At 39.4% G+C, this 20,083-nt stretch overlaps 1 protein-coding gene across 1 annotated transcript in view; it reads left to right on the top strand.

Annotated features, from left to right (window-relative positions):
• The window catches only part of LOC124875779 (ras-related protein Rab-37-like), a 28,130-nt gene extending 8,807 nt beyond the window's left edge, over positions 1-19,323 (top strand). The window contains exons 2-9 of the mRNA XM_047378186.1: positions 6,757-6,867; positions 8,131-8,172; positions 8,319-8,385; positions 9,776-9,828; positions 10,133-10,198; positions 13,416-13,472; positions 13,561-13,637; positions 15,106-19,323. Of these exons, the coding sequence (XP_047234142.1) occupies positions 6,757-6,867; positions 8,131-8,172; positions 8,319-8,385; positions 9,776-9,828; positions 10,133-10,198; positions 13,416-13,472; positions 13,561-13,637; positions 15,106-15,211 (579 nt within the window). The 3' untranslated portion in view covers positions 15,212-19,323. The remainder of the gene's footprint in view (positions 1-6,756; positions 6,868-8,130; positions 8,173-8,318; positions 8,386-9,775; positions 9,829-10,132; positions 10,199-13,415; positions 13,473-13,560; positions 13,638-15,105) is intronic.
• The last annotated feature ends 760 nt before the right edge of the window (positions 19,324-20,083 follow it).

Genomic DNA, 20,083 nt, shown 5'->3' with positions numbered 1-20,083 from the left:
ACTGTAAATAAGGTCATGATCTATGACCTGAGCCAACAATGCAGAGGAGCTGAAGGCTGCTTATAAAGCAACCTAAGCACCTCAGCTGTATCAGAGGTGGAATGATACCATGACATGCTGTATTGATGCAGTAATTCATACAAAAGGTGCTCCGACCAGTACATGACCATACTTTTCAGTGGCCTCACATTTCATCCATAATTATCAAAATTATCATAAAGTAACACTCTGCGTGTAAGGAATTTATAGATTCTATGAGTTTCACTTAGTGACAATTAGTGAATTACATTAACGTTTTTATGATTTTCTTATTATGACCTGTATATAAAAATATATTTCTAAAGGTAACAGCCATCTAGCTAACTGTAATGTAGCAAGCTAACTAGCCAAAATGTACAAAGACAGAAAGTCATGTATCTTCGGTGGAAGTTACCTTGCTACATTAGTGTTAACACGCCCACCTAGCTGTAACGCATGTTGCCAACCTGTGGAAGTTTAAATGAGGAACAAAATTACACCATGCAATGCTCCGAGAAAGAAATCAAGAACTACATCTCAAACTATATAGGTCTCAGTTAGCATATTAGAATAAGGTAACGTGCATCGCAGGACAATTACAAAAAAGACTGAACAACTTTGCCTTGTTTTGGGAGATTTGCAAAATGAAAGTATCCTCTCTAAAAAGAATATGGCAGCATGACTTAGGTTTGCAAAGTTGCATTTGGACAAACCACAACACTAGTGGAACAATGTCGTTTGGACAGATGAGACCCAAGTAGAGACGTTTGGCAGTAATGAACAATGTCATGTTCGGTGAAAAGTACATTCCCCATACCCCCTGTCAAGCATGGAGGTGGAAGGGTAGTGATTTGGGCTTGTTTTTGCAACAGGTCCTGGGCTCCTTGCAGTTCTGTCCAACAGCTAAAGCATGGGCCAAACTGGGTCATCAAGAGGATAATGATCTCAAACACAGCATGGCCCAGTCAAAGTCCAGACCTCAATCTAGTTAAAATGCTGTTAAAAATTTAATTGATGAACAAATTATTCATGTATCAACCCAACATTAACAAATACCCTAAAGCTGGAACTGAAATGGAGATCATGATTGTTTGGTTGATGCTGTAACCCCACTGATCTTCACATCCTATCACATTTCCTTTGTTCCTTCTGGCCTTCCAGTATTTCTGAATACTTGTAATCTTGTAATCTCTTTTAATTTACACAAAACTTTCAAATTTTGCAACCTCTTTATGTATGCCTGCATAAACTGAATTGTTTTGTTGGTGCTTAATTTAAGTTGAATCTATGTTCCCTTATCCATTCAATTGGGACTTTGCAAAATTCTTCCTAGTACCAACATCAAAGGGAAGCTTAGAACCCCCTGGTTGTGAAGGAAATCTCAAAAACCTTCCAAAACTATCTGTCAGCATACATTATTCTTTTTTCCAAAGAACCTCTGACCGTTATCATAAGTAATCTTGGGTAAAGTGATTGAGGTCAAATTCTTGGATATTCCTATGATGGAGTTTCAACCTATCCAGGGTGTACCTCACATTTCACCACATAGCTGCTGGATATATCTTTATAGAACAATAAATGTTTGTATTAAGCCATCAAAAGAGAATAGTTTATCAGGATTGTTGGGATCTAAATCTAAATGCCTGCTTTAAGGAGACAGTGCAGCTTGGTTGTATTTTTGTTACTGTTTGTGACTCAGTTGGACAGCATTATGCCTGTGGGGGAGGGCGTGGCAGGACCTCAATGTGACTCAACAAATGAAAGGCACAAATAAAGATGAAGTATTGACTGATGGCCCTAGTGACTAACTTGGATGTTACTGAAAGCTGTCTTTGAGTGATTTTATTGTCTTGAAGTTTATTTCTCCCAACTTATGAGTCATACTGTGAGTGGTGCAAACTAGGCTATTAGAAAAGATATTGCAATTTGTACAGCTTGGAAAAAGAAATGTCTGGAATGACGCAGATATTTATTTAAAAATGAATTATTAATAGATTAAAAGTGTTAAAGCAGTAAAAGTCGCTGCATTATTTTGTCACCAAGAAGGTAAACACAATAATTCAATGTTTGTCACCCAAATGCACTTTGTAAATGGGTTAAATTCATATGCAGTTATGTATCTGCCTTCAACCATGTGTACTTTGTTCCAGTGGCCCAGTGGTCCACTTCTTATCAGAATGTCCCCAACACAGATCTTTTAATCCAGGCAACATCCAAACTAACATGGGATCATTTGTATGTCTGTCACTCGTTTTTTTCCAGAGGTTACTCGAGGTTGCCATAAGCGGGTTTGAATTCATAACTATCATATCCAAAGCTTTAACCAATGCATCAACTGACAAGCTACAGACCGCTAAAGGAGATCCTTCCTGCCCACAGCCATCAGCATCTACAATTGCTTTTTAAAGAAGCCTGCATAATATGAGCTACAACAACAATTAATTTCCCTTTGAGATTAATAACGTTTTTTTGAATTGAAATGAATTAAATGGAATTGAATGAGCAGGCATCTGCCGCGCTCTATCCCTGGATAGAAATACAAAGAGGTTAACATAGTTAGCGGCAGTAAGGAAATGGGGTTTAATATACACTGCTCAAAAAAATAAAGGGAACACTCAAATAACACATCCTAGATCTGAATGAATGAAATATTCTCATTGAATACTTTGTTCTGTACAAAGTTGAATGTGCTGACAACAAAATCACACAAAAATCATCAATGGAAATCAAATGTATTAACCAATGGAGGCCTGGATTTGGAGTCACACACAAAATTAAAGTGGAAAAACACACTACAGGCTGATCCAACTTTGATGTAATGTCCTTAAAACAAGTCAAAATGAGGCTCAGTATTGTGTGTGGCTTCCATGTGCCTGTATGACCTCTGTTATGGAAAATTTTACTGTCTTGCTTTCTTTTCTACTAGATACTCTGCAGGATCTGATAAAAGTATTCAAACCCTTCTGTTTTATTCTCTTCTACCGCCAGGGTTAGGACAGATGGTTCTGTTTAGTCTTGCAGAGATGGTTTTGCAACCTTCTCCTATTCACTTGTGTTAGAGTTAAAAAGCTGATAATTACAGATCAGTGCAAAATAAGACACAAGATGAACCAAGTAAGTTTGACTTGCAAGGGTGAGAGCCAGTCCTCTGCTAAATAGCGACTTCCTTCTCACACACCGGGAGAAGGCCTTGCTCCAGCCTTTTATTTACAACTCACATTCTTACAAGTAAAAAGCGGGAATTGGTTCAGCCAGTTCTTACAGAGATTTCAACTTAGAAGAGTGGTCATTCCCATATATGGTATAAGCATGTCATGTCCAGAGTGATCTACACCAGACCACATTCCTTAACTCTCCACTCCCTTTTACACACTAAAAAACAATCACAGGAATCATCTTAACTAGAGTAAAACTTAAACATAAACCTTGTTTAAACTAAACAATCAGAACTTATATACATTTTTCCAACAACTTGTATGACATAATATGTGTTATCATACACTGTGTAAGGTTCCATTTCCATTGTCAACATGACTAGGACAACAGGTTCCACCTCGTCTCTCTGGTTCTCATGGGAGTTACCTTGAAAACTGTTGTAGCTTATAAGGAGAACCTTTGCTTTGTCTAGGCAGAACAATTTGGCAGCACTACTGAGCGCATCTCCAATGCTGTAAAAAATCCTTCTCTCTTGCAAGATTATAAAAAAGCTGATTGTGAGTGACAATCATCGGTCTCTGTCTTGGTAAAAACAATTTTTTCTACAACACCTCCCTACAATGCCTGGGCATGCTCCTGATGAGAAGGCGGATGGTCTCCTGAGGGATCTTCTCCCAGACCTGGACTAAAGCATCTGCCAACTGATGTGGTGACATCATACATCATACATCAGTTTCTGTGAGGACATGTGGGTGCAGACCAAGACATTCTGCACCTTTGGGAATAACAAGCCATGGTTTACTCCACATCTCAGGAACCTGCACAGGGACAAGGAAGAAGCTCACAGCAGTGGAGATTGGGCGCGGTACAGGCAGGCCAGGAACAAACTTACAAAGGAGATCAAAGCAGCCAAGAGAAGCTACAGTGAGAAGCTTAAGAACAGCCTTTCTATTGGCGATGCTTCGGCTGTATAGCCTGGTCTGAGAAACCTGACTGCCTATAGGAGCCCCCCCTCCCATCCTGAACAGAATCCTCGCCTGGCTAATCGTCTGATTCTGCAGACATGACAGGAAGCCGTTCACACCTCAAACCATCTCCTCCACATCCCATTTAGGAACAAATTCCTCCCATAAAGTAACCTAACCAACCCCCTACCTTCAGATCCTCTACCTGCAATAAAGATCCCCGAGGAAGATGTAAATAGGCTCTTTCAGCGCATGAAAACAAAGAAAGCTGGAGGACCTGATAACGTCTCCCCATCATGCCTGAAAGCCTTTGCAAATCAACTCGCTCCGATCTTCATCCAGATCTTCAACAAGTCACTGGAGATGTGAGAGGTCCCCTCCTGCTTCAAACGATCCACCATCATCCCGGTGCCCAAGAAACCCACCATCCTAAGATTAAATGACATCAGGGCTACAGGCCCTGACGTCTGTGGTCATGAAATCCTTTGAGCGGCTGGTGTTGAAGCACCTGAAAGACATCACAGGCCTCCTGCTGGACCCCCTGCAGTTTGCTTACTGAGCAAACAGGTGATTTGTAGACTTCAGCTCGGCTTTCAACACCGTCATACCAGACATCCTCCACCAGAAACTCACCCAGCTCAACGTCCCAGCCTCCACCTGTCAGTGGATCAACAGCTTCCTGATGGACCGACAGCAGCAGGTGAGACTTGGGAGCATCTTCTCCCGAACCAGATCAATACGTACTGGTGCCCCCCAGGGGTGTGTTCTATCCCCACTCCTTTTCTCCCTGTACACAAATGACTGCACCTGAGCGGACCTGTCTGGGAAACTCCTGAAGTTTGCAGACGACACCTCTGTCATTGGTCTGATCCAGGACAGTGACGAGTCTGCATACAGACAGGAGGTGGATCGGCTGGTACAATGGTGTTGTCAGAACTACCTGGAACTCAACCCACTCAAGACTGTGGAAATGGTGGTGGACTTTCAGAGAACACCACCCCCATACACCCCCCTCACCATCCTCAACAACACCGTGTCAGCTGTGGACCACTTCAGGTTCCTAGGAACCACCATCTCTGAGGACCTGAAATGGTCCTCACACATAGACACTGTTCGGAAGAAGCCCCAGCAGAGACTGTACTTCCTGAGGCAACTAAAGAAATTCAACCTTCCACAGGAGCTGCTGGTCATCTTCTACACTGCCATCATTCAGTCTGTCCTGTCTTCATCCATCTCAGTGTGGTTTGGTTTATCCACCAAACAGGACAGGTTCAGACTGCAACGAATAATCAGGACTGCAGAGAGAATAATCAGGGCTGATCTTCCCTCCATCCAGGACTTAAACAGGTCTAGGGTCAGGAAAAGAGCTGGAAAAATCTTAGCAGACCCCACACACCCTGGACATAAACTGTTTAGAGTTTTACCTTCAGGCCGCCGCTACAGAGCACTGTTCACTAAAACCAGCCGCCACAGAGACAGTTTTTTCCCCCAGGCTGTTTCTCTGATGAACATTTAATAGAGTACCAAACAACTTCATACTGCAGTTGCAAATCCACCTTTGTATATGTGTATATTGTATATATGTATTTATGGACATATGGATATATGCAGAATATATCTTATAACACAAAAAAACAAAAAAGAAACCTAGAGAGCAAAGGGTACCGGAGTCAAATTCCTTGTTTGTTGTATGTACAAACTTGGCAATAAAGCTGATTCTGATTCTGATTCGGATTCTGAACTCCTGGACAGTCTGTGGTGCAACGTGACGTTGGTGGATGGAGCGAGACATGATGTCCCAGATGTGCTCAATCGGATTCAGGTCTGGGGAACGGGCGGGCCAGTCCATAGCTACCTGGTGTTCTCTGGCAAATGCCAAGCGTCCTGCACGGTGTTGGACTGTGAGCACAACCCCCATTTGTGGACGTCAGGCCCTCTTACCATCCTCATGGAGTCGGTTTCTAACAATTTGTGCAGACACATGCACATTTGTGGCCTGCTGGAGGTCATTTTGCAGGGCTCTGGCAGTCCTCCAGTTTCTCCATGCACAAAGGCAGAGGTACCAGTCCTGCTGCTGGGTTGTTGCCCTCCTACGGCCTCCTCCACGTCTCCTGGTGTACTGGCCTGTCTCCTGGTAGTGCCTCCAGGCTCTGGACACTACGCTGACAGACAGCAAAGCTTCTTGCCACAGCTCGCATTGATGTGCCATCCTGGATGAGCTGAACTACCTGAGCCACTTGTGTGGGTTGTAGAGTCCGTCTCATGCTACCATGAGTGTGAAAGCACCACCAACATTCTAAAGTGACCAAAACATCATCCAAAAAGCATAGGTACTGAGAAGTGGTCTGTGGTCCCCACCTGCAGAACCACTCCTTTATTGAGTGTGTCTTTCTAATCGCCAAAGATTTCGCCCTGTTGTCTATTCCATTTGAACAACAACATGTGAAATTGATTGTCAATCAGTGTTGCTTCCTAAGTGGACAGTTTGATTTCACAGACGTTTGATTTACTTGGAGTTATATTGTGTTGTTTAAGTGTGTATAGTGTAACGATTCAAGGTTGGGTTACTGTTGGTTATAAAAATCTTAATATGTGTTTGTTTTTGCTTTTTTTGCAGACAATCTTGGTTGGGGACAGTGGAGTAGGGAAGACATCTCTTCTGGTTCAGTTTGACCAGGGCAAGTTCATCCCGGGCTCCTTTTCTGCTACAGTCGGAATTGGATTTACGGTATGTGTGGGATAAACCTGCTGCATATTCCTGTAGACAGGAGAATACATTCGTTTAACAAGTTTTTATTGTCTAGATTAATATATACCACAAAACATGTATGCTAGCTAACAAAAACACATAAGGGATAGTTGGATTTGGGTGTAATTTGGTGATGTTTTGATTTGCAAGGAGTAATAGGCCCTGTCCCAATTCCCACACTACACCCTACGCCCCTCTATTAAGTGTTTACTTTGTACAAGTGCATGTAGGGGTTGAAGTGTGCAGGTTACAAGCGTGCAAAATTGGAGAATTGGGACAGTAGAGGTTACGTCATCGACTTGCACCTCTAACTGTAATTGCAACATCAAAAAGGGCGGGAACCAGCGCTGTTTTCACAGTCTTGCTGCTAAAAAAACAATTTAAAACTGCAACAAGCAATTGTTTTGAGGAGAAGAAAGTGCAGGAAGCGACGGAGGTTTATACACCAGACTCTCGCCACGTCAGTGTTTGTTTGAAAGGTAACTTCGGTGTTATGACCTACTGACTGCCCAGACTCACTCTGAACCCAGTGGTATCTTACAATGTTGAGCCTGGAAAACCAGTAAAAAATATATATTTGTCGGCTTGCTGTCTAAAGTTTACGCAGTTCTTATTAATCTGATTTGATGGCTGGTTACGTTGATGGTTGTGATTGGTTTTTGCTCAGAACGTCATCTGCAGCAGTGAATTGTGGGTAATATACTTCGGCGAAGTCCGCTTCGATGCGGGATTCGCCGAAGGGCGGATGTGGGGCACAAATGGGGCGGGGCTAAGGACCACTCTGGAGAATTGGGACACACTACGCACTCGAACCCATCAACGGGAACGCGCAATTCAGGGACACAAGGGTGGAAGTGCGAGTATTGGGACATTGCCATAGTGTTACAGGCAGTTGCTGGAGTGTCTGGCAGCCAGTCAAAACAGGGAGTAAAGGTCTGCAGACACAGAGCATGGCTTGAAGAAGCACCTAACACTGTAACCAGTACTGGATAGAGTCTGAGGTAACGACTTATCCTGTATTTGTCTGGCTGAATTTACTCACTGAATAAAACGGCAGCTATAGGACCATTGCTCATTGCCATCACTCATGCCCTCTAGAGACTTTACTAGGTGTGTCAGCTCAAGCATATCAAACAATTTACATGCCCACAACATGCAAATTTTTTTCTTGAATCCCAAAGCTTGAATATAATTTCTTTATCCTTTACCATGCTATCCTTTCTCATTTATCATTTTTCTCAGAATAAAGAGGTAACTGTTGACAACGTAAAGGTCAAACTACAGGTCAGTGTGCACGTCAGTTTTAACAAGAGGGTGTTTTACTTCATGATTGACAGATTCTTTGTAGATGTTTTTTATTTCCATTTCCTTTGCTATGAAAGGGAAGTTAAGAGCTAATTAAAAACAGATCAGTGTGGTTTTTGTTTCAGATTTGGGACACAGCAGGACAGGAACGGTTCAGAAGTGTGACTCATGCATATTACAGAGATGCACATGGTGAGAACGAATGAATCACAACAAAAATTACAAAGTTTCACTTGTACTTTATATCCAGGATGTGATGGACTTGCCATATACAGGGGTTGGACAATGAAACTGAAACACCTGTCATTTTAGTGTGGGAGGTTTCATGGCTAAATTGGACCAGCCTGGTAGCCAGTCTTCATTGATTGCACATTGCACCAGTAAGAGCAGAGTGTGAAGGTTCAATTAGCAGGGTAAGAGCACAGTTTTGCTCAAAATATTGAAATGCACATACCATTATGGGTGACATACCAGAGTTCAAAAGAGGACAAATTGTTGGTGCACGTCTTGCTGGCGCATCTGTGACCAAGACAGCAAGTCTTTGTGATGTATCAAGAGCCACGGTATCCAGGGTAATGTCAGCATACCACCAAGAAGGACGAACCACATCCAACAGGATTAACTGTGGACGCAAGAGGAAGCTGTCTGAAAGGAATGTTCGGGTGCTAACCCGGATTGTATCCAAAAAACATAAAACCCCGGCTGCCCAAATCACGGCAGAATTAAATGTGCACCTCAACTCTCCTGTTTCCACCAGAACTGTCCGTCGGGAGCTCCACAAGGTCAATATACACGGCTGGGCTGCTATAGCCAAACCTTTGGTCACTCATGCCAATGCCAAACGGCGGTTTCACTGGTGCAAGGAGAGCAAATCTTGGGCTGTGGACAATGTGAAACATGTATTGTTCTCTGATGAGTCCACCTTTACTGTTTTCCCCACATCCGAGAGAGTTACGGTGTGGATAAGCCCCAAAGAAGCGTACCATCCAGACTGTTGCATGCCCAGAGTGAAGCATGGGGGTGGATCAGTGATGGTTTGGGCTGCCATATCATGGCATTCCCTTGGCCCAATACTTGTGCTAGATGGGCACGTCACTGCCAAGGACTACCGAACCATTCTTGAGGACCATGTGCATCCAATGGTTCAAACATTGTATCCTGAAGGCGGTGCCATGTATCAGGATGACAATGCACCAATACACACAGCAAGACTGGTGAAAGATTGGTTTGATGAACATGAAAGTGAAGTTGAACATCTCCCATGGCCTGCACAGTCACTAGATCTAAATATTATTGAGCCACTTTGGGGTGTTTTGGAGGAGCGAGTCAGGAAACGTTTTCCTCCACCAGTATCACGTAGTGACCTGGCCACTATCCTGCAAGAAGAATGGCTTAAAATCCCTCTGACCACTGTGCAGGACTTGTATCTGTCATTCCCAAGACAAATTGACGCTGTATTGGCCGCAAAAGGAGGCCCTACACCATACTAATAAATTATTGTGGTATAAAACCAGGTGTTTCAGTTTCATTGTCCAACCCCTGTATGTCAAGCCGTAATTTGTCTTTTCTTTTCTTTCCAAAGCTTTGCTACTTTTGTATGACATCACCAACAAATCATCGTTCGACAATATCAGGGTAGGTCCCATATTGTCCATAACCTGGAAAATAAAGAAATCTTAGATGTTTTACGTGTGTCAGTCTATCAGTAAGGTCAGTAGTGCATGACTCAAGGTTATTTGAATACATTTTTTAGCTGTTCCTAAGCAATTGCTTAGAACATGCTATGTGTGAGAAGCCTACACAGTTGATCCCCAAATGCAGCCCTCTGCAGGATGAAACTCAGCAGAGGGCAGCAGGGCGTAACAATTCAATTAAATTCAAAAATACTTTAACACAACTAATAATGTTTTTGCCTGTGTTTTTTCTTCTCTTGGTCCAGGCATGGTTAACAGAAATTCATGAGTATGCACAGACTGATGTAGTCATCATGTTGCTGGGCAACAAGGTGAGAAAGCATTGTTTGTGGAAGTATGTGACTGAAAACGTGAGTAGATGCTGACTGAGCCTCCAGAAGGAGATATCGTATTTAGACATGCTAATAATCAAGACTGTTGTGGGCAACAACGTCATTTTATTTCATATCATTACTTAATATTGTGTTCGTATGTATAAATTGTAGAGGTCTGGGAACTTAAATAAGGATTTCATGTTTAGTTCATCCCTGAACAAAATTCCATGGGTACATGAATAGATGGTGTTTTGACCAACAACGGACTATTTAAACCAAATTATAGAACTTGTGCTTCTCTAAAAAAAAAGACATAAAGTATATTGTATGGCAATATGACATAAACTCATACTGAGAACATATGTAAACAAAAAGTAGAAGAAAGTGCATGAACTTATCCTGTGTTTAGAAAGAAAAGTTTATACAGTGAAAGTACTAACTCAAACATTTTGCATTGATGGGATCCTACAATTCGGTACAGAAGCTGAGACCAGCTGTACAGTACATGCCGTAAATACGTTTGACATCATTTCTCCAAGATTACTAACTTACTATTTTGTTATATTAAGATATCTGGTTTTATCTTGTATCTCGAGAATTGTTTGTTTTGTTAAGAAAATGAGCCATGGTTTCCTATGATGATGACATGATTGTGATGTCAAACATTTGGGGTTTTTGTGTTACACCAGTTTCATTGTCGCTCATAATCTGCTGTAGTACGTGAAATCATAAACGTGTTACCTAGTTGCCAGATCGTTCCTTAATGTACATTTTTTAGCTTGAATCAAAGGCTAGCATGACTGATCTCAGCTAATGACTAAACCAGTTGTTTTCCTGTGATGAAATCATTTCTAAATAGCTTTTCTGGCTCAGAAAAATGAAATTATAGGTTATCACAAAAATAAAACACTTGTTCACAACAATGTTGTGAAAACACATTTCTTCGATTTTAAATACAAAAACATTGACATCTGTGTTTGGAACAGTTAGCATGTCTGTTCCCTAACTTTCTTCCTTAACACTAGAACCACCAAGACTCCAAAACCTTTAACAACCACCAGAGGGAGTCGTTTTGACTCCGAGTCAGGTGCCTTACAAATTACAAAAAGACTGCTTACAATAAGAGGGTACAATAAGAGAAACCAGAAATGTAAAAATGAATTTCATCCTAAAATAGCTCGTATTGAGATCAAAATTATCCATAAAATTAGCTTTACATTTTACCAACATGTTTCTTCTGAATTAAAGTAACTTTTTTTGAAGTTGTCCACATGGAGGCCTGACTTGTATTTGAAGCTAATTACTAGAGTGATGAGCGTAGAGGAGCGTAGAGGCCTTCCAAGCTCCAAGACTTGGAGCTCTTCACTAAAGAAAAATCATCAGAAAATAAGTGGAAACATACAATATGCTGGTCAGCAATAATAAGAAAATATGGATAATGTTTAACATGCCATTTGTGATACAATGTAAATGAAAACAGATTTTTTTTAATTGATACTCCGTTTACACTGTTTTAGTATGCTTAGAGCAGGGTTGTCCAAACTTTTTATCATGTGGGCCAAAATAGTCTAGTTGGAAGTGCTCAAGGGGCAAGAAAATTTTATATTTTAAAAACTAAAATCACAAATAATTATATTGTGATTTTTTTATTTACCTGCTTAACAATAAACTAAGCTAATATTTTAATTAAACCAATAAAGTAGTCTTTGTAGTAAAGGGATGAGTGAATCATTGTAGATCCGAAATTTGAAAAGGTTTTAAAAGAGTGGCATCCAGTTTGCTAATTCTTTTTGGCTCGAATAAAAAAAACCAAAAAAACAAAATTTAGTCTATTTTCAGCAATAAGAACAGGATATGTGTCTTCATTTGAAATGGATTCCTGTATTAATTAATTAAAAGCAGATCTGGGTGCACCAAACTTTGCTTCTTAGTAAAATTCACTGCATAGATGGGGTTCTATTTCTCTGAAATAACAATTATTAAAAGACGAATACTTTGTTTGGTTCCTAACATTTGACATTGTAAAAAGATCTTACTTTATCAGGAGCAATTCTGCCCTGATTAAAAATAAAAGTCTCAATTTGCATCAACCACCTTCACTGGTGAGCAAAATCATTATTAAACTGCATTAGAGGGCCGCACAAAATCAGTTCAGGGCTGGCAAATAGCCCTCAGGCAGTTCTTTGGGCACCCCTGGCCTAGAAGAATGTCTGTCTCACTTCACTGACCTCTTGGTCATTGAAAAATAAGGAATAATTTTGGCTTAAGCGTTCTTCAGTCTCAAAGATTTTGATATTTACATGCAGAAATATTAATCAGCATAGTGAAATAACTCTGATAGTATATATTACAGATTACTATGGATGTAAAATAGTCTCATTAGAATCAGACATTTTTTAGACATCGAATTTATAACACTGAATCCTGGAATTGTTTCAGGCGAATTTTTGCAGGCGAATTTTTGCAGGTGAATTTCTGCAGGTAAATTTTTGCTGGCAAATTTTAAGTACAAAAAAATATTCACATACATAATTGCACAGGATAAAAATTCAGTGTTATATATTCAATGTCTAAAAAAAAGGCCTAATTCTAATTAGACAATTTTACTTCCATACATTACCCATAATAAAATACATGTTTAACAGACCTGGTTTAGAAACATTATTGAATTATGAGCCACATGTAGAGGATTCAGTTGAAAAGGGTTTGGCAGAGTTGACAATTATCAGGCAGTCATGCTGGAAGTTTTAGATACAGAAGTTGAAACACATTCAAAAACACCAGTTGCCCAGGTTAACTGGTTTTCCAAGAGTGTTAGTTTTTCCACTATCATTTTGTCGAGGGAAACCTGTACAATTCAGACCAAAGTGGTGCCGTGATGCACAAAGGACCACTGTCACTAGCTAGCTATTGCACATTAACTGTCATTGCGACACATAACTTAAATGCTAATTTGCCTTTGATCCCTTTTTACTAAATGTACTGCAAGGATGAATAAATGTCTTTCTTCAGATAGTTTCCATTAGGCTTATTTCACATGTAATGTGATCCTATATGTGACCTACAGTACATGTATACATGTTCATATGCAATGTATATAAAAGCAGTAATCTAATTTTAATTCAACTGTATATACCAAGTGAAATGTGCACATTATATTTAGTGTAATCCAAATCTAGTCTAATCTGAGTCTCTCTGTACTGCGTTATTTCAGGCTGATATGAGCAGTGAACGAGCGATCAGGAGAGATGAAGGAGAAAGACTGGCCAGAGTGAGTATGCAAACAACTACGTATATAAACACAACTAACATAGTGCGTTCTGTTCATTTCTAATGTTCGCTCTTCCTCATACATCTAGGAGTATTCAGTCCCTTTCATGGAGACGAGTGCCAAGACGGGAGTCAACATAGAGCTTGCCTTCACAGCTGTAGCCAAGTATGATACAATTTTCCCTAAATAAACACTTCACCGCTGACACCCAACATCTGTTGGTTGGTATGCAGTGCTCTTAAAAAGTATTTACACATTTCTTCTGCTTTTGCTTTTTTCCTACTTCAGTGTTTCAGATCACAAAGCAAATGTTAATATCAGACCAATATAAAATTAGTAAATACAAAATGCAGCTTTACAATGACATTAAAAACCTATCCATCCCACCCTGGCCCTATCTGAAAAAGTGATTGCTTCTGAAATGTAATAATTGGTTGTGTCATGATCTGTAGGTTTCAATATTTGGGAAGTTACTTTAGATTTGTATTTGAATCGTCCTGGGTTGTTACTCCCAGTGTTCGTTACATGAATCAGTCGTTTGTGTTGAGATTCTTAGTTTTTCCCTCAGCTGCACTTTCTTTCTGTAGCATGTGCTCACCTGGTTGGCATCACTCTTTGTCAGTATTTAAGCTGTTGTTTTTTTCAGTCATTCCAGGATTCTATTGTTGTATCTGTGCTGCTTTCTTCTTACTGCCTTCCTCTTCTCTGCATTTAACTACTTTTGATCCTCCAAACACAACAGTTTGTGTTAAACGTTTTGGTAACAAATACCATGAAACACCTGTGATAACTGGCAAAGAACAAATGTATCAAACTGTTCACTAGTCAGATTATTTGATTAAAAGCTGCTGAAAACAAAAATGTTTTCATTCCTGATTTAAAGGAGCAAATATTTTCTACACCGCTCAGGTTTTCAGGGAGTTTGTTCCAAAGCTGAGGATCATAAAAACCAAACATTATCTCCTCAGTTCTCTGAAGACCTGAGGAGTCTACATAGTTCATACTTGACAAGCAACCCCATAGACCATGTTTTATAGACCAATAGCAGAATTTTAATATCTATTTTTTTGACAAACAAGCAATCAGAGCATTGATTTAAGATCTGGCGTAGTGTCAGGGTTTGCTTGGAATCTTAAAATACCTTAAATTTAACTTGATTTAACTTAATTGCAGACGACCTGGATATGTTCCAACCTAAAGTCGCAAAGTTGCAAAAACTGATGGACATCTTAAAGATAAATTCCTATAAGGTTTTTGTATTGTCTGTCCTGTTTTATTAGATGAAATGGTACTTCGTAGATGGAAAAGCACCTCTGTATTTAAATCCAATCAAAAATATTATATCTACCCATCCTCTGATGTGATGGCTTGGTTAAGATTTCAAACACCATATTGAAATTAGTTTGTTAGGGTTAACAAAATAAAAATTTTATTGTAAGTATTTCTATTGTCACTCTATAACTTCCTGCACTGAAGTGAGTGTATATCTATCCTTTCCTTCCACTGTATTTCTCAGAATGCTGGGTGAACATTCATGGAATAATTGTCTAACAACATATGCATGTGTACTTTTGCTTTTAAAGATGCTTTAGCTGAGACATGAATGTTTCCTCCTCTTTGTTCTGTCCTTCAGGGAACTGAAGCACCGGGCTGTCCAGCACCCCAATGAACCCAAGTTCCAAATTCATGAATATATTGAGTCACAGAAAGAGAAGTCCGGCTGCTGCAGTTACTTCTGAATCTCACATTTAAAACCAGGCTGCAAAGGAGATGCAGAAAGATGAGTGGGAGGACCTCACCGCTGTTACCAAAATACAACGCTGCCATTCATGGGGAGGGAAAGGGGGTGGGGGGGTATCCACAAGTCTGTCTTCGGAAGAGTTGAGGAAAATAAAACCAGGTATTAGCTCGGACGATCCATAGTTTATCCATATTGCCTTATGAGGATCTGTACTTAACTGCTGAGTATTTTTAAGAGTGTGGGCACAACTTTAGACAATTTATTTCGAAGTTTTGATGATATACATTTTAACAGCTGCAAAATGAACATATACAGCACTATGCAGAAGTGTTCATACCCCTTACAACCACAAACTTCACTGCATTTTATTAGCACTTTATGTGATAGACCAAGACAAAGACGTGCATAATTATGATATGGAAGAAAAATGACGAATCCATTTCGAATTCTTTACAAATACAAATCTGAAAAGTGTGGTGTATATTTGCCCTGGACTTTGACTGGGCCAGTCTAACACATGAATATGCTTTAATCTAAACCAGTCCATTGTTGCTCTGGCTGAATGTTTAGGGTCGTTGTCCTGCTTCACGATGAACCTTTGTTCCAGTCTCAAGTCTTCAGGATTGTTCTGCATATAGCTCCTTCCACCTTACGATCAACCCTGACCAGCTTCACAGCCCCTGCTGAAGAAAAGCATCCCACAGCATGATGCTGCTACCACCATGTTTCACCATGTTTGGGGAGTATGAGCAGTGTTAGTTTCCCACCACAAATGTTTAATGTATACCAAAAAGTTCAAATTCTACTCTCATCGGACCAGAGCACGTTCTTCCACATTTTCGCTGAGCTACGTGGCTTGTAGAAAACTGTAAACAGGGTTTCTTATGGCTTTCTTTCAACAGGAGCTACTGTTCCATGAAGGCCAAATTTGTGGTGTGGTTTACTATCAATTGTCCAGTCAACAGATTCTCCAACCTAAGCTGGGGTTCTTTGCAGCACTCCCCGGAGCCACCATGGACCTCTAGGCTGCTTCTTTGTCCTTGCTCAGCTCAGTTTAGGTTATAGTAGGACCTATTGTAGGTCATAGTAGGTTTGCAGTACCACCAATCTCTTTCCATTTTTTTGTCTAATAGATTGAATAGTCCTCCATCAGATGTACTAGGTTTGGGATTTTGTTTTCTAAGCTGACCACAATGCTGTGTCCTTGGTCATCGTGATGCTGTTTCTTCACTGATGTTCTCTAACAAACCTCTGAGGCCAGAAACTAAACTAGCTGGATTTATACCAAGATTAAATTACAAATAGCTGGGTTTTAATTATAATTAGGTTGGTTTCTGAACACAGTTGGCTGCATTAAATATGATTTAGGCATATCAGAGTAAAGGAGTCTACGTTCAACCGCATGTAACACAAGAGAAAACCACGCATCATTTTCCTTTCACTTCAAAATTACTCACTTGTTTGTTTTGATTCTTCACATAAAATCCCATTAAACTAAAGGGACATTTTGTGGCTGTAATGTTATAAAAGGAGGGAAGTTAAAGGGGTATTGCAACTTTTGCAAGATGCTGCACACAGCCAGAAGTCTAACATTTGGCACACTAGTAGTGATGGGAGGATGTACAGTAACACCAGCCTGTGTGGATCGCAAGTCTCAAGTCTAACTCCCAGTTATCTAAACCTGTTCATTTCATTGAAAAGCCATGACAGAAATGAAGCATTTTATGCACTTGTAGATTAATATGATACTAATATTACCATGGATCACCGTGTATTAGAAATTTGTAATATAACCGGTTTTCAGGTGTCTTCTTTTAATGGTTGTCTATGTAGACAATGTTTTGCTGTACTTTTGTTGTTGTTTTAAATGCTGCTAGTTATATTGCACGACCTTGACAGTGAGACTCTTTTTGCCAACTTTGTGTTATTTTATGTGTTTAAAAATGCAAATGCATTAGGAACTAAGAGAAACCAGCTTCTTGCTGCGAATTTCAGACAGAGAAAAACTGAATGTTAAGACAGGGACACATTAAATTTAAAAAGCATATATGCAGAATAATTTATAAAAAATGCCTGTTTAATCTTGAAAGATTTTTTATGAGCATATTCTTAAAAAACAAAATTTAAAATGTCTTGAATTTAATTAAGTTAAATTATCTAATCCAAGACGTTTACATTGTTGTTTTTTCTAACATTCATATCCATCTCTTACTTAAATCCATTTTGTTCTAAAGACAATTATTTTTCTAAAACCAGCTGGAAAACTTATGGAAATATGGATTTTCACAGCTGCACAAAAATTCAAAGCAAAGTGCCAAAACAGTGTTTCTGACTTGGACTAAATTATTTTTACGTATTGATCTCCATAAATGACATTCAGTCACTCTTATAAGAACAGTTTAGGGACCCAACAAAGAAGGGTAAATTGTCTCTATTCAAAACAAAACAGGAAATTAACCATTCTTGTGCATGTTCTAGACTTGACAGAATTGGAAGATATAATACATTAGAAGGCTCTTGACAATGATCAGCTATTGGAATTCATTTTGAGTGTCCTCTGCTGAGACCTTTTGTACATACTGTATGTATTTGTTCTATAAGTGCAGCGAACGTACTTTGATCTTTGGACATGCTAACTGCAACAAACCTCCAAACACCACTGGCACAATCACTGAATTCTCTCGAAGCAAATGTATTGTACTTTTATAGCTAAATTTGAAGTTTGATCCTTCTGCATGTAGGGTGGATTGCATGGGCCATATCTGTGGGATTTCTCTTAAAAATGTATGTCACCCAAAAAAATTTTCGTTGAAAATGAAAATAAAGATAGATAATTTACATATTTTGAGTAAAAGCTCAGTGTAAAGATGTGTTTTAAAATACATGACTTAAATTATAAGTCTAGTGAACATAAAATTATAACTTTTTCTTACTTGTGATATAGCGGTGATATAAAGCTACCTAACCAACATTTGTATGTGGTACCCATGTGAGTTTCTAATAGGCTGAAATGTAGGTTTCATACGACATTATCCGCATGTTTATTATGGTGTGTTGTTAGTTTACATTACAAAACCATGCACAGATAAATGGATTACAGATAGCTTTAGGTTTTTAGAAGTTTCTGTTTCCACACATACATATACAAAGTGTTAGATAAACACTTGTCTCACTTATGGGCTGAAAGGTGGTCCAGTTGTTACCACTGTTGTCTTGCAGCAAGCAGGTCCTGTGGTCACATCCCGGTATGGGATGTGGGAGGAGGTTTTTGTGTGGATTAGGCTTCAATTTATGATGTATTTGTAAAGTTCCCCAGAACTATAGAACAGCTTTATTCAGATTTTCTCTTAAATGAAAACTTGATCAAGTATGTGTACTAAAGCTAATGTTTGCTGCAAGCTGCTGTCTGACATAGTGGAATTAAAACACAGTCCGGTCCATGCAATGCTGAACACACCTAACCCTGCCTTGGTTTGCTCATATGGGTGAATTAATTGGGCTCTAGATAAGAAACACATAATCATTTTCTGTTACAAGCCGTACTTCTTTTTAGCCCATTTATAACACACAGCGATGCCACATACAGAGGATGATAAAGCTACATAGTGTCCACTAGTCATCTATTTGCTTTACTAGAACTACATCTGGCGGCATGTATGGTCAGAGAGGCATTACCACATCTCACACTCAGAATTAAGCTCAGCAACGCTACCCTGGGAAATTCACCCAGGGAATATTACCCATTGTTTATTATGACCCTTGGTCTCAAATGAGCTGAAAGGAGCTGAACTGATGTACAGGAATCTTTGCATCAACGTCGTATTTCAATGTGATGGTTAGTAAAGCCTTAAAGAAACAGTGATGTCAAAACAACACCTCTGTGATACTGCATTACAACGTTTATGCAACTCTTTTTTCCTACAATGATATGCAACTCATTTTGCTCATTATTTCAAATTATTCATTGAATGTCTGAATGCATTGGCTTCGTGGATGCTTCAGATCTGATGTGATGTGTGCAGATTTATTTCTTATGTCTTGCTCATGCAGCCAAAAGTTGTGTTTGATGTGTTGTTTGCTGCATCAAAAAATAAATTATTTTTAACCAAACTTCCGTCTGCCCAATAGTCTTTTAGGATCTGGTTTTTAATCCTCACTCTCGTTTTGGTTTGCCATGACAGTCATGCATTTGTGGCAATCCAGAGCGACAGTGAGGATTGTGGTTAGTTTTCATCAGTCAAAATTTTCAATCATCTTTTCTTATACTGAGGGTTTCAACCTAATTACAAAGTCAGAAGCAGCATACAGCTCTGAAAATGATCTTTTATAAAGTCAGAAAAGTGAGCAGAATTAAAAGAAGAACAAAACTTCCTGTTTATCACCTGAGCCGTCAAGATAAATGTTTTGGCTGGGATAACATGACAGCTGATGGCAAATATTTCTTAAAACTCATTTGGTTTTGCTGTGCAACCAAAGTCAATCTTCTCCATTAAAGTGCTTGTCAACATGCTTTTTTGTTACTTTAAGCTCTAATAAAATCCCATCTGTCACTATATGTCAACATTTCGAGGGAAAAAGAATGTGCTGGATACTTTGGAGACCTTTGTTGGTATTGGGTCATCATTTGTAATAGGAACCCATTTATGTTGTGAATGTGCTAAATATGGGGCCCTTATGGGTTCGAGAATAGATCCATTGATTATGTTAGTGTACATGGGCTTTGATTATAAGAGGCCCAAAAATTGGTATTTCATTGAGGTCCAATTTGACCCACTTACATTAAACCACAATGTTAATTAAACAAAGATGTAGAAAAAAAAAGTTTGTTTTTTCCGCATTGGGAGCATTTTAACTCTTGGTCATTGTTGAT

This window comes from Girardinichthys multiradiatus, chromosome 10, assembly GCF_021462225.1.
Source record: "Girardinichthys multiradiatus isolate DD_20200921_A chromosome 10, DD_fGirMul_XY1, whole genome shotgun sequence".
NCBI classification, from domain to species: Eukaryota; Metazoa; Chordata; class Actinopteri; order Cyprinodontiformes; family Goodeidae; genus Girardinichthys; species Girardinichthys multiradiatus.
The sequence above is the reverse complement of the archived record's forward strand: the minus strand, read 5'-3'. Positions and strand labels throughout refer to the sequence as shown.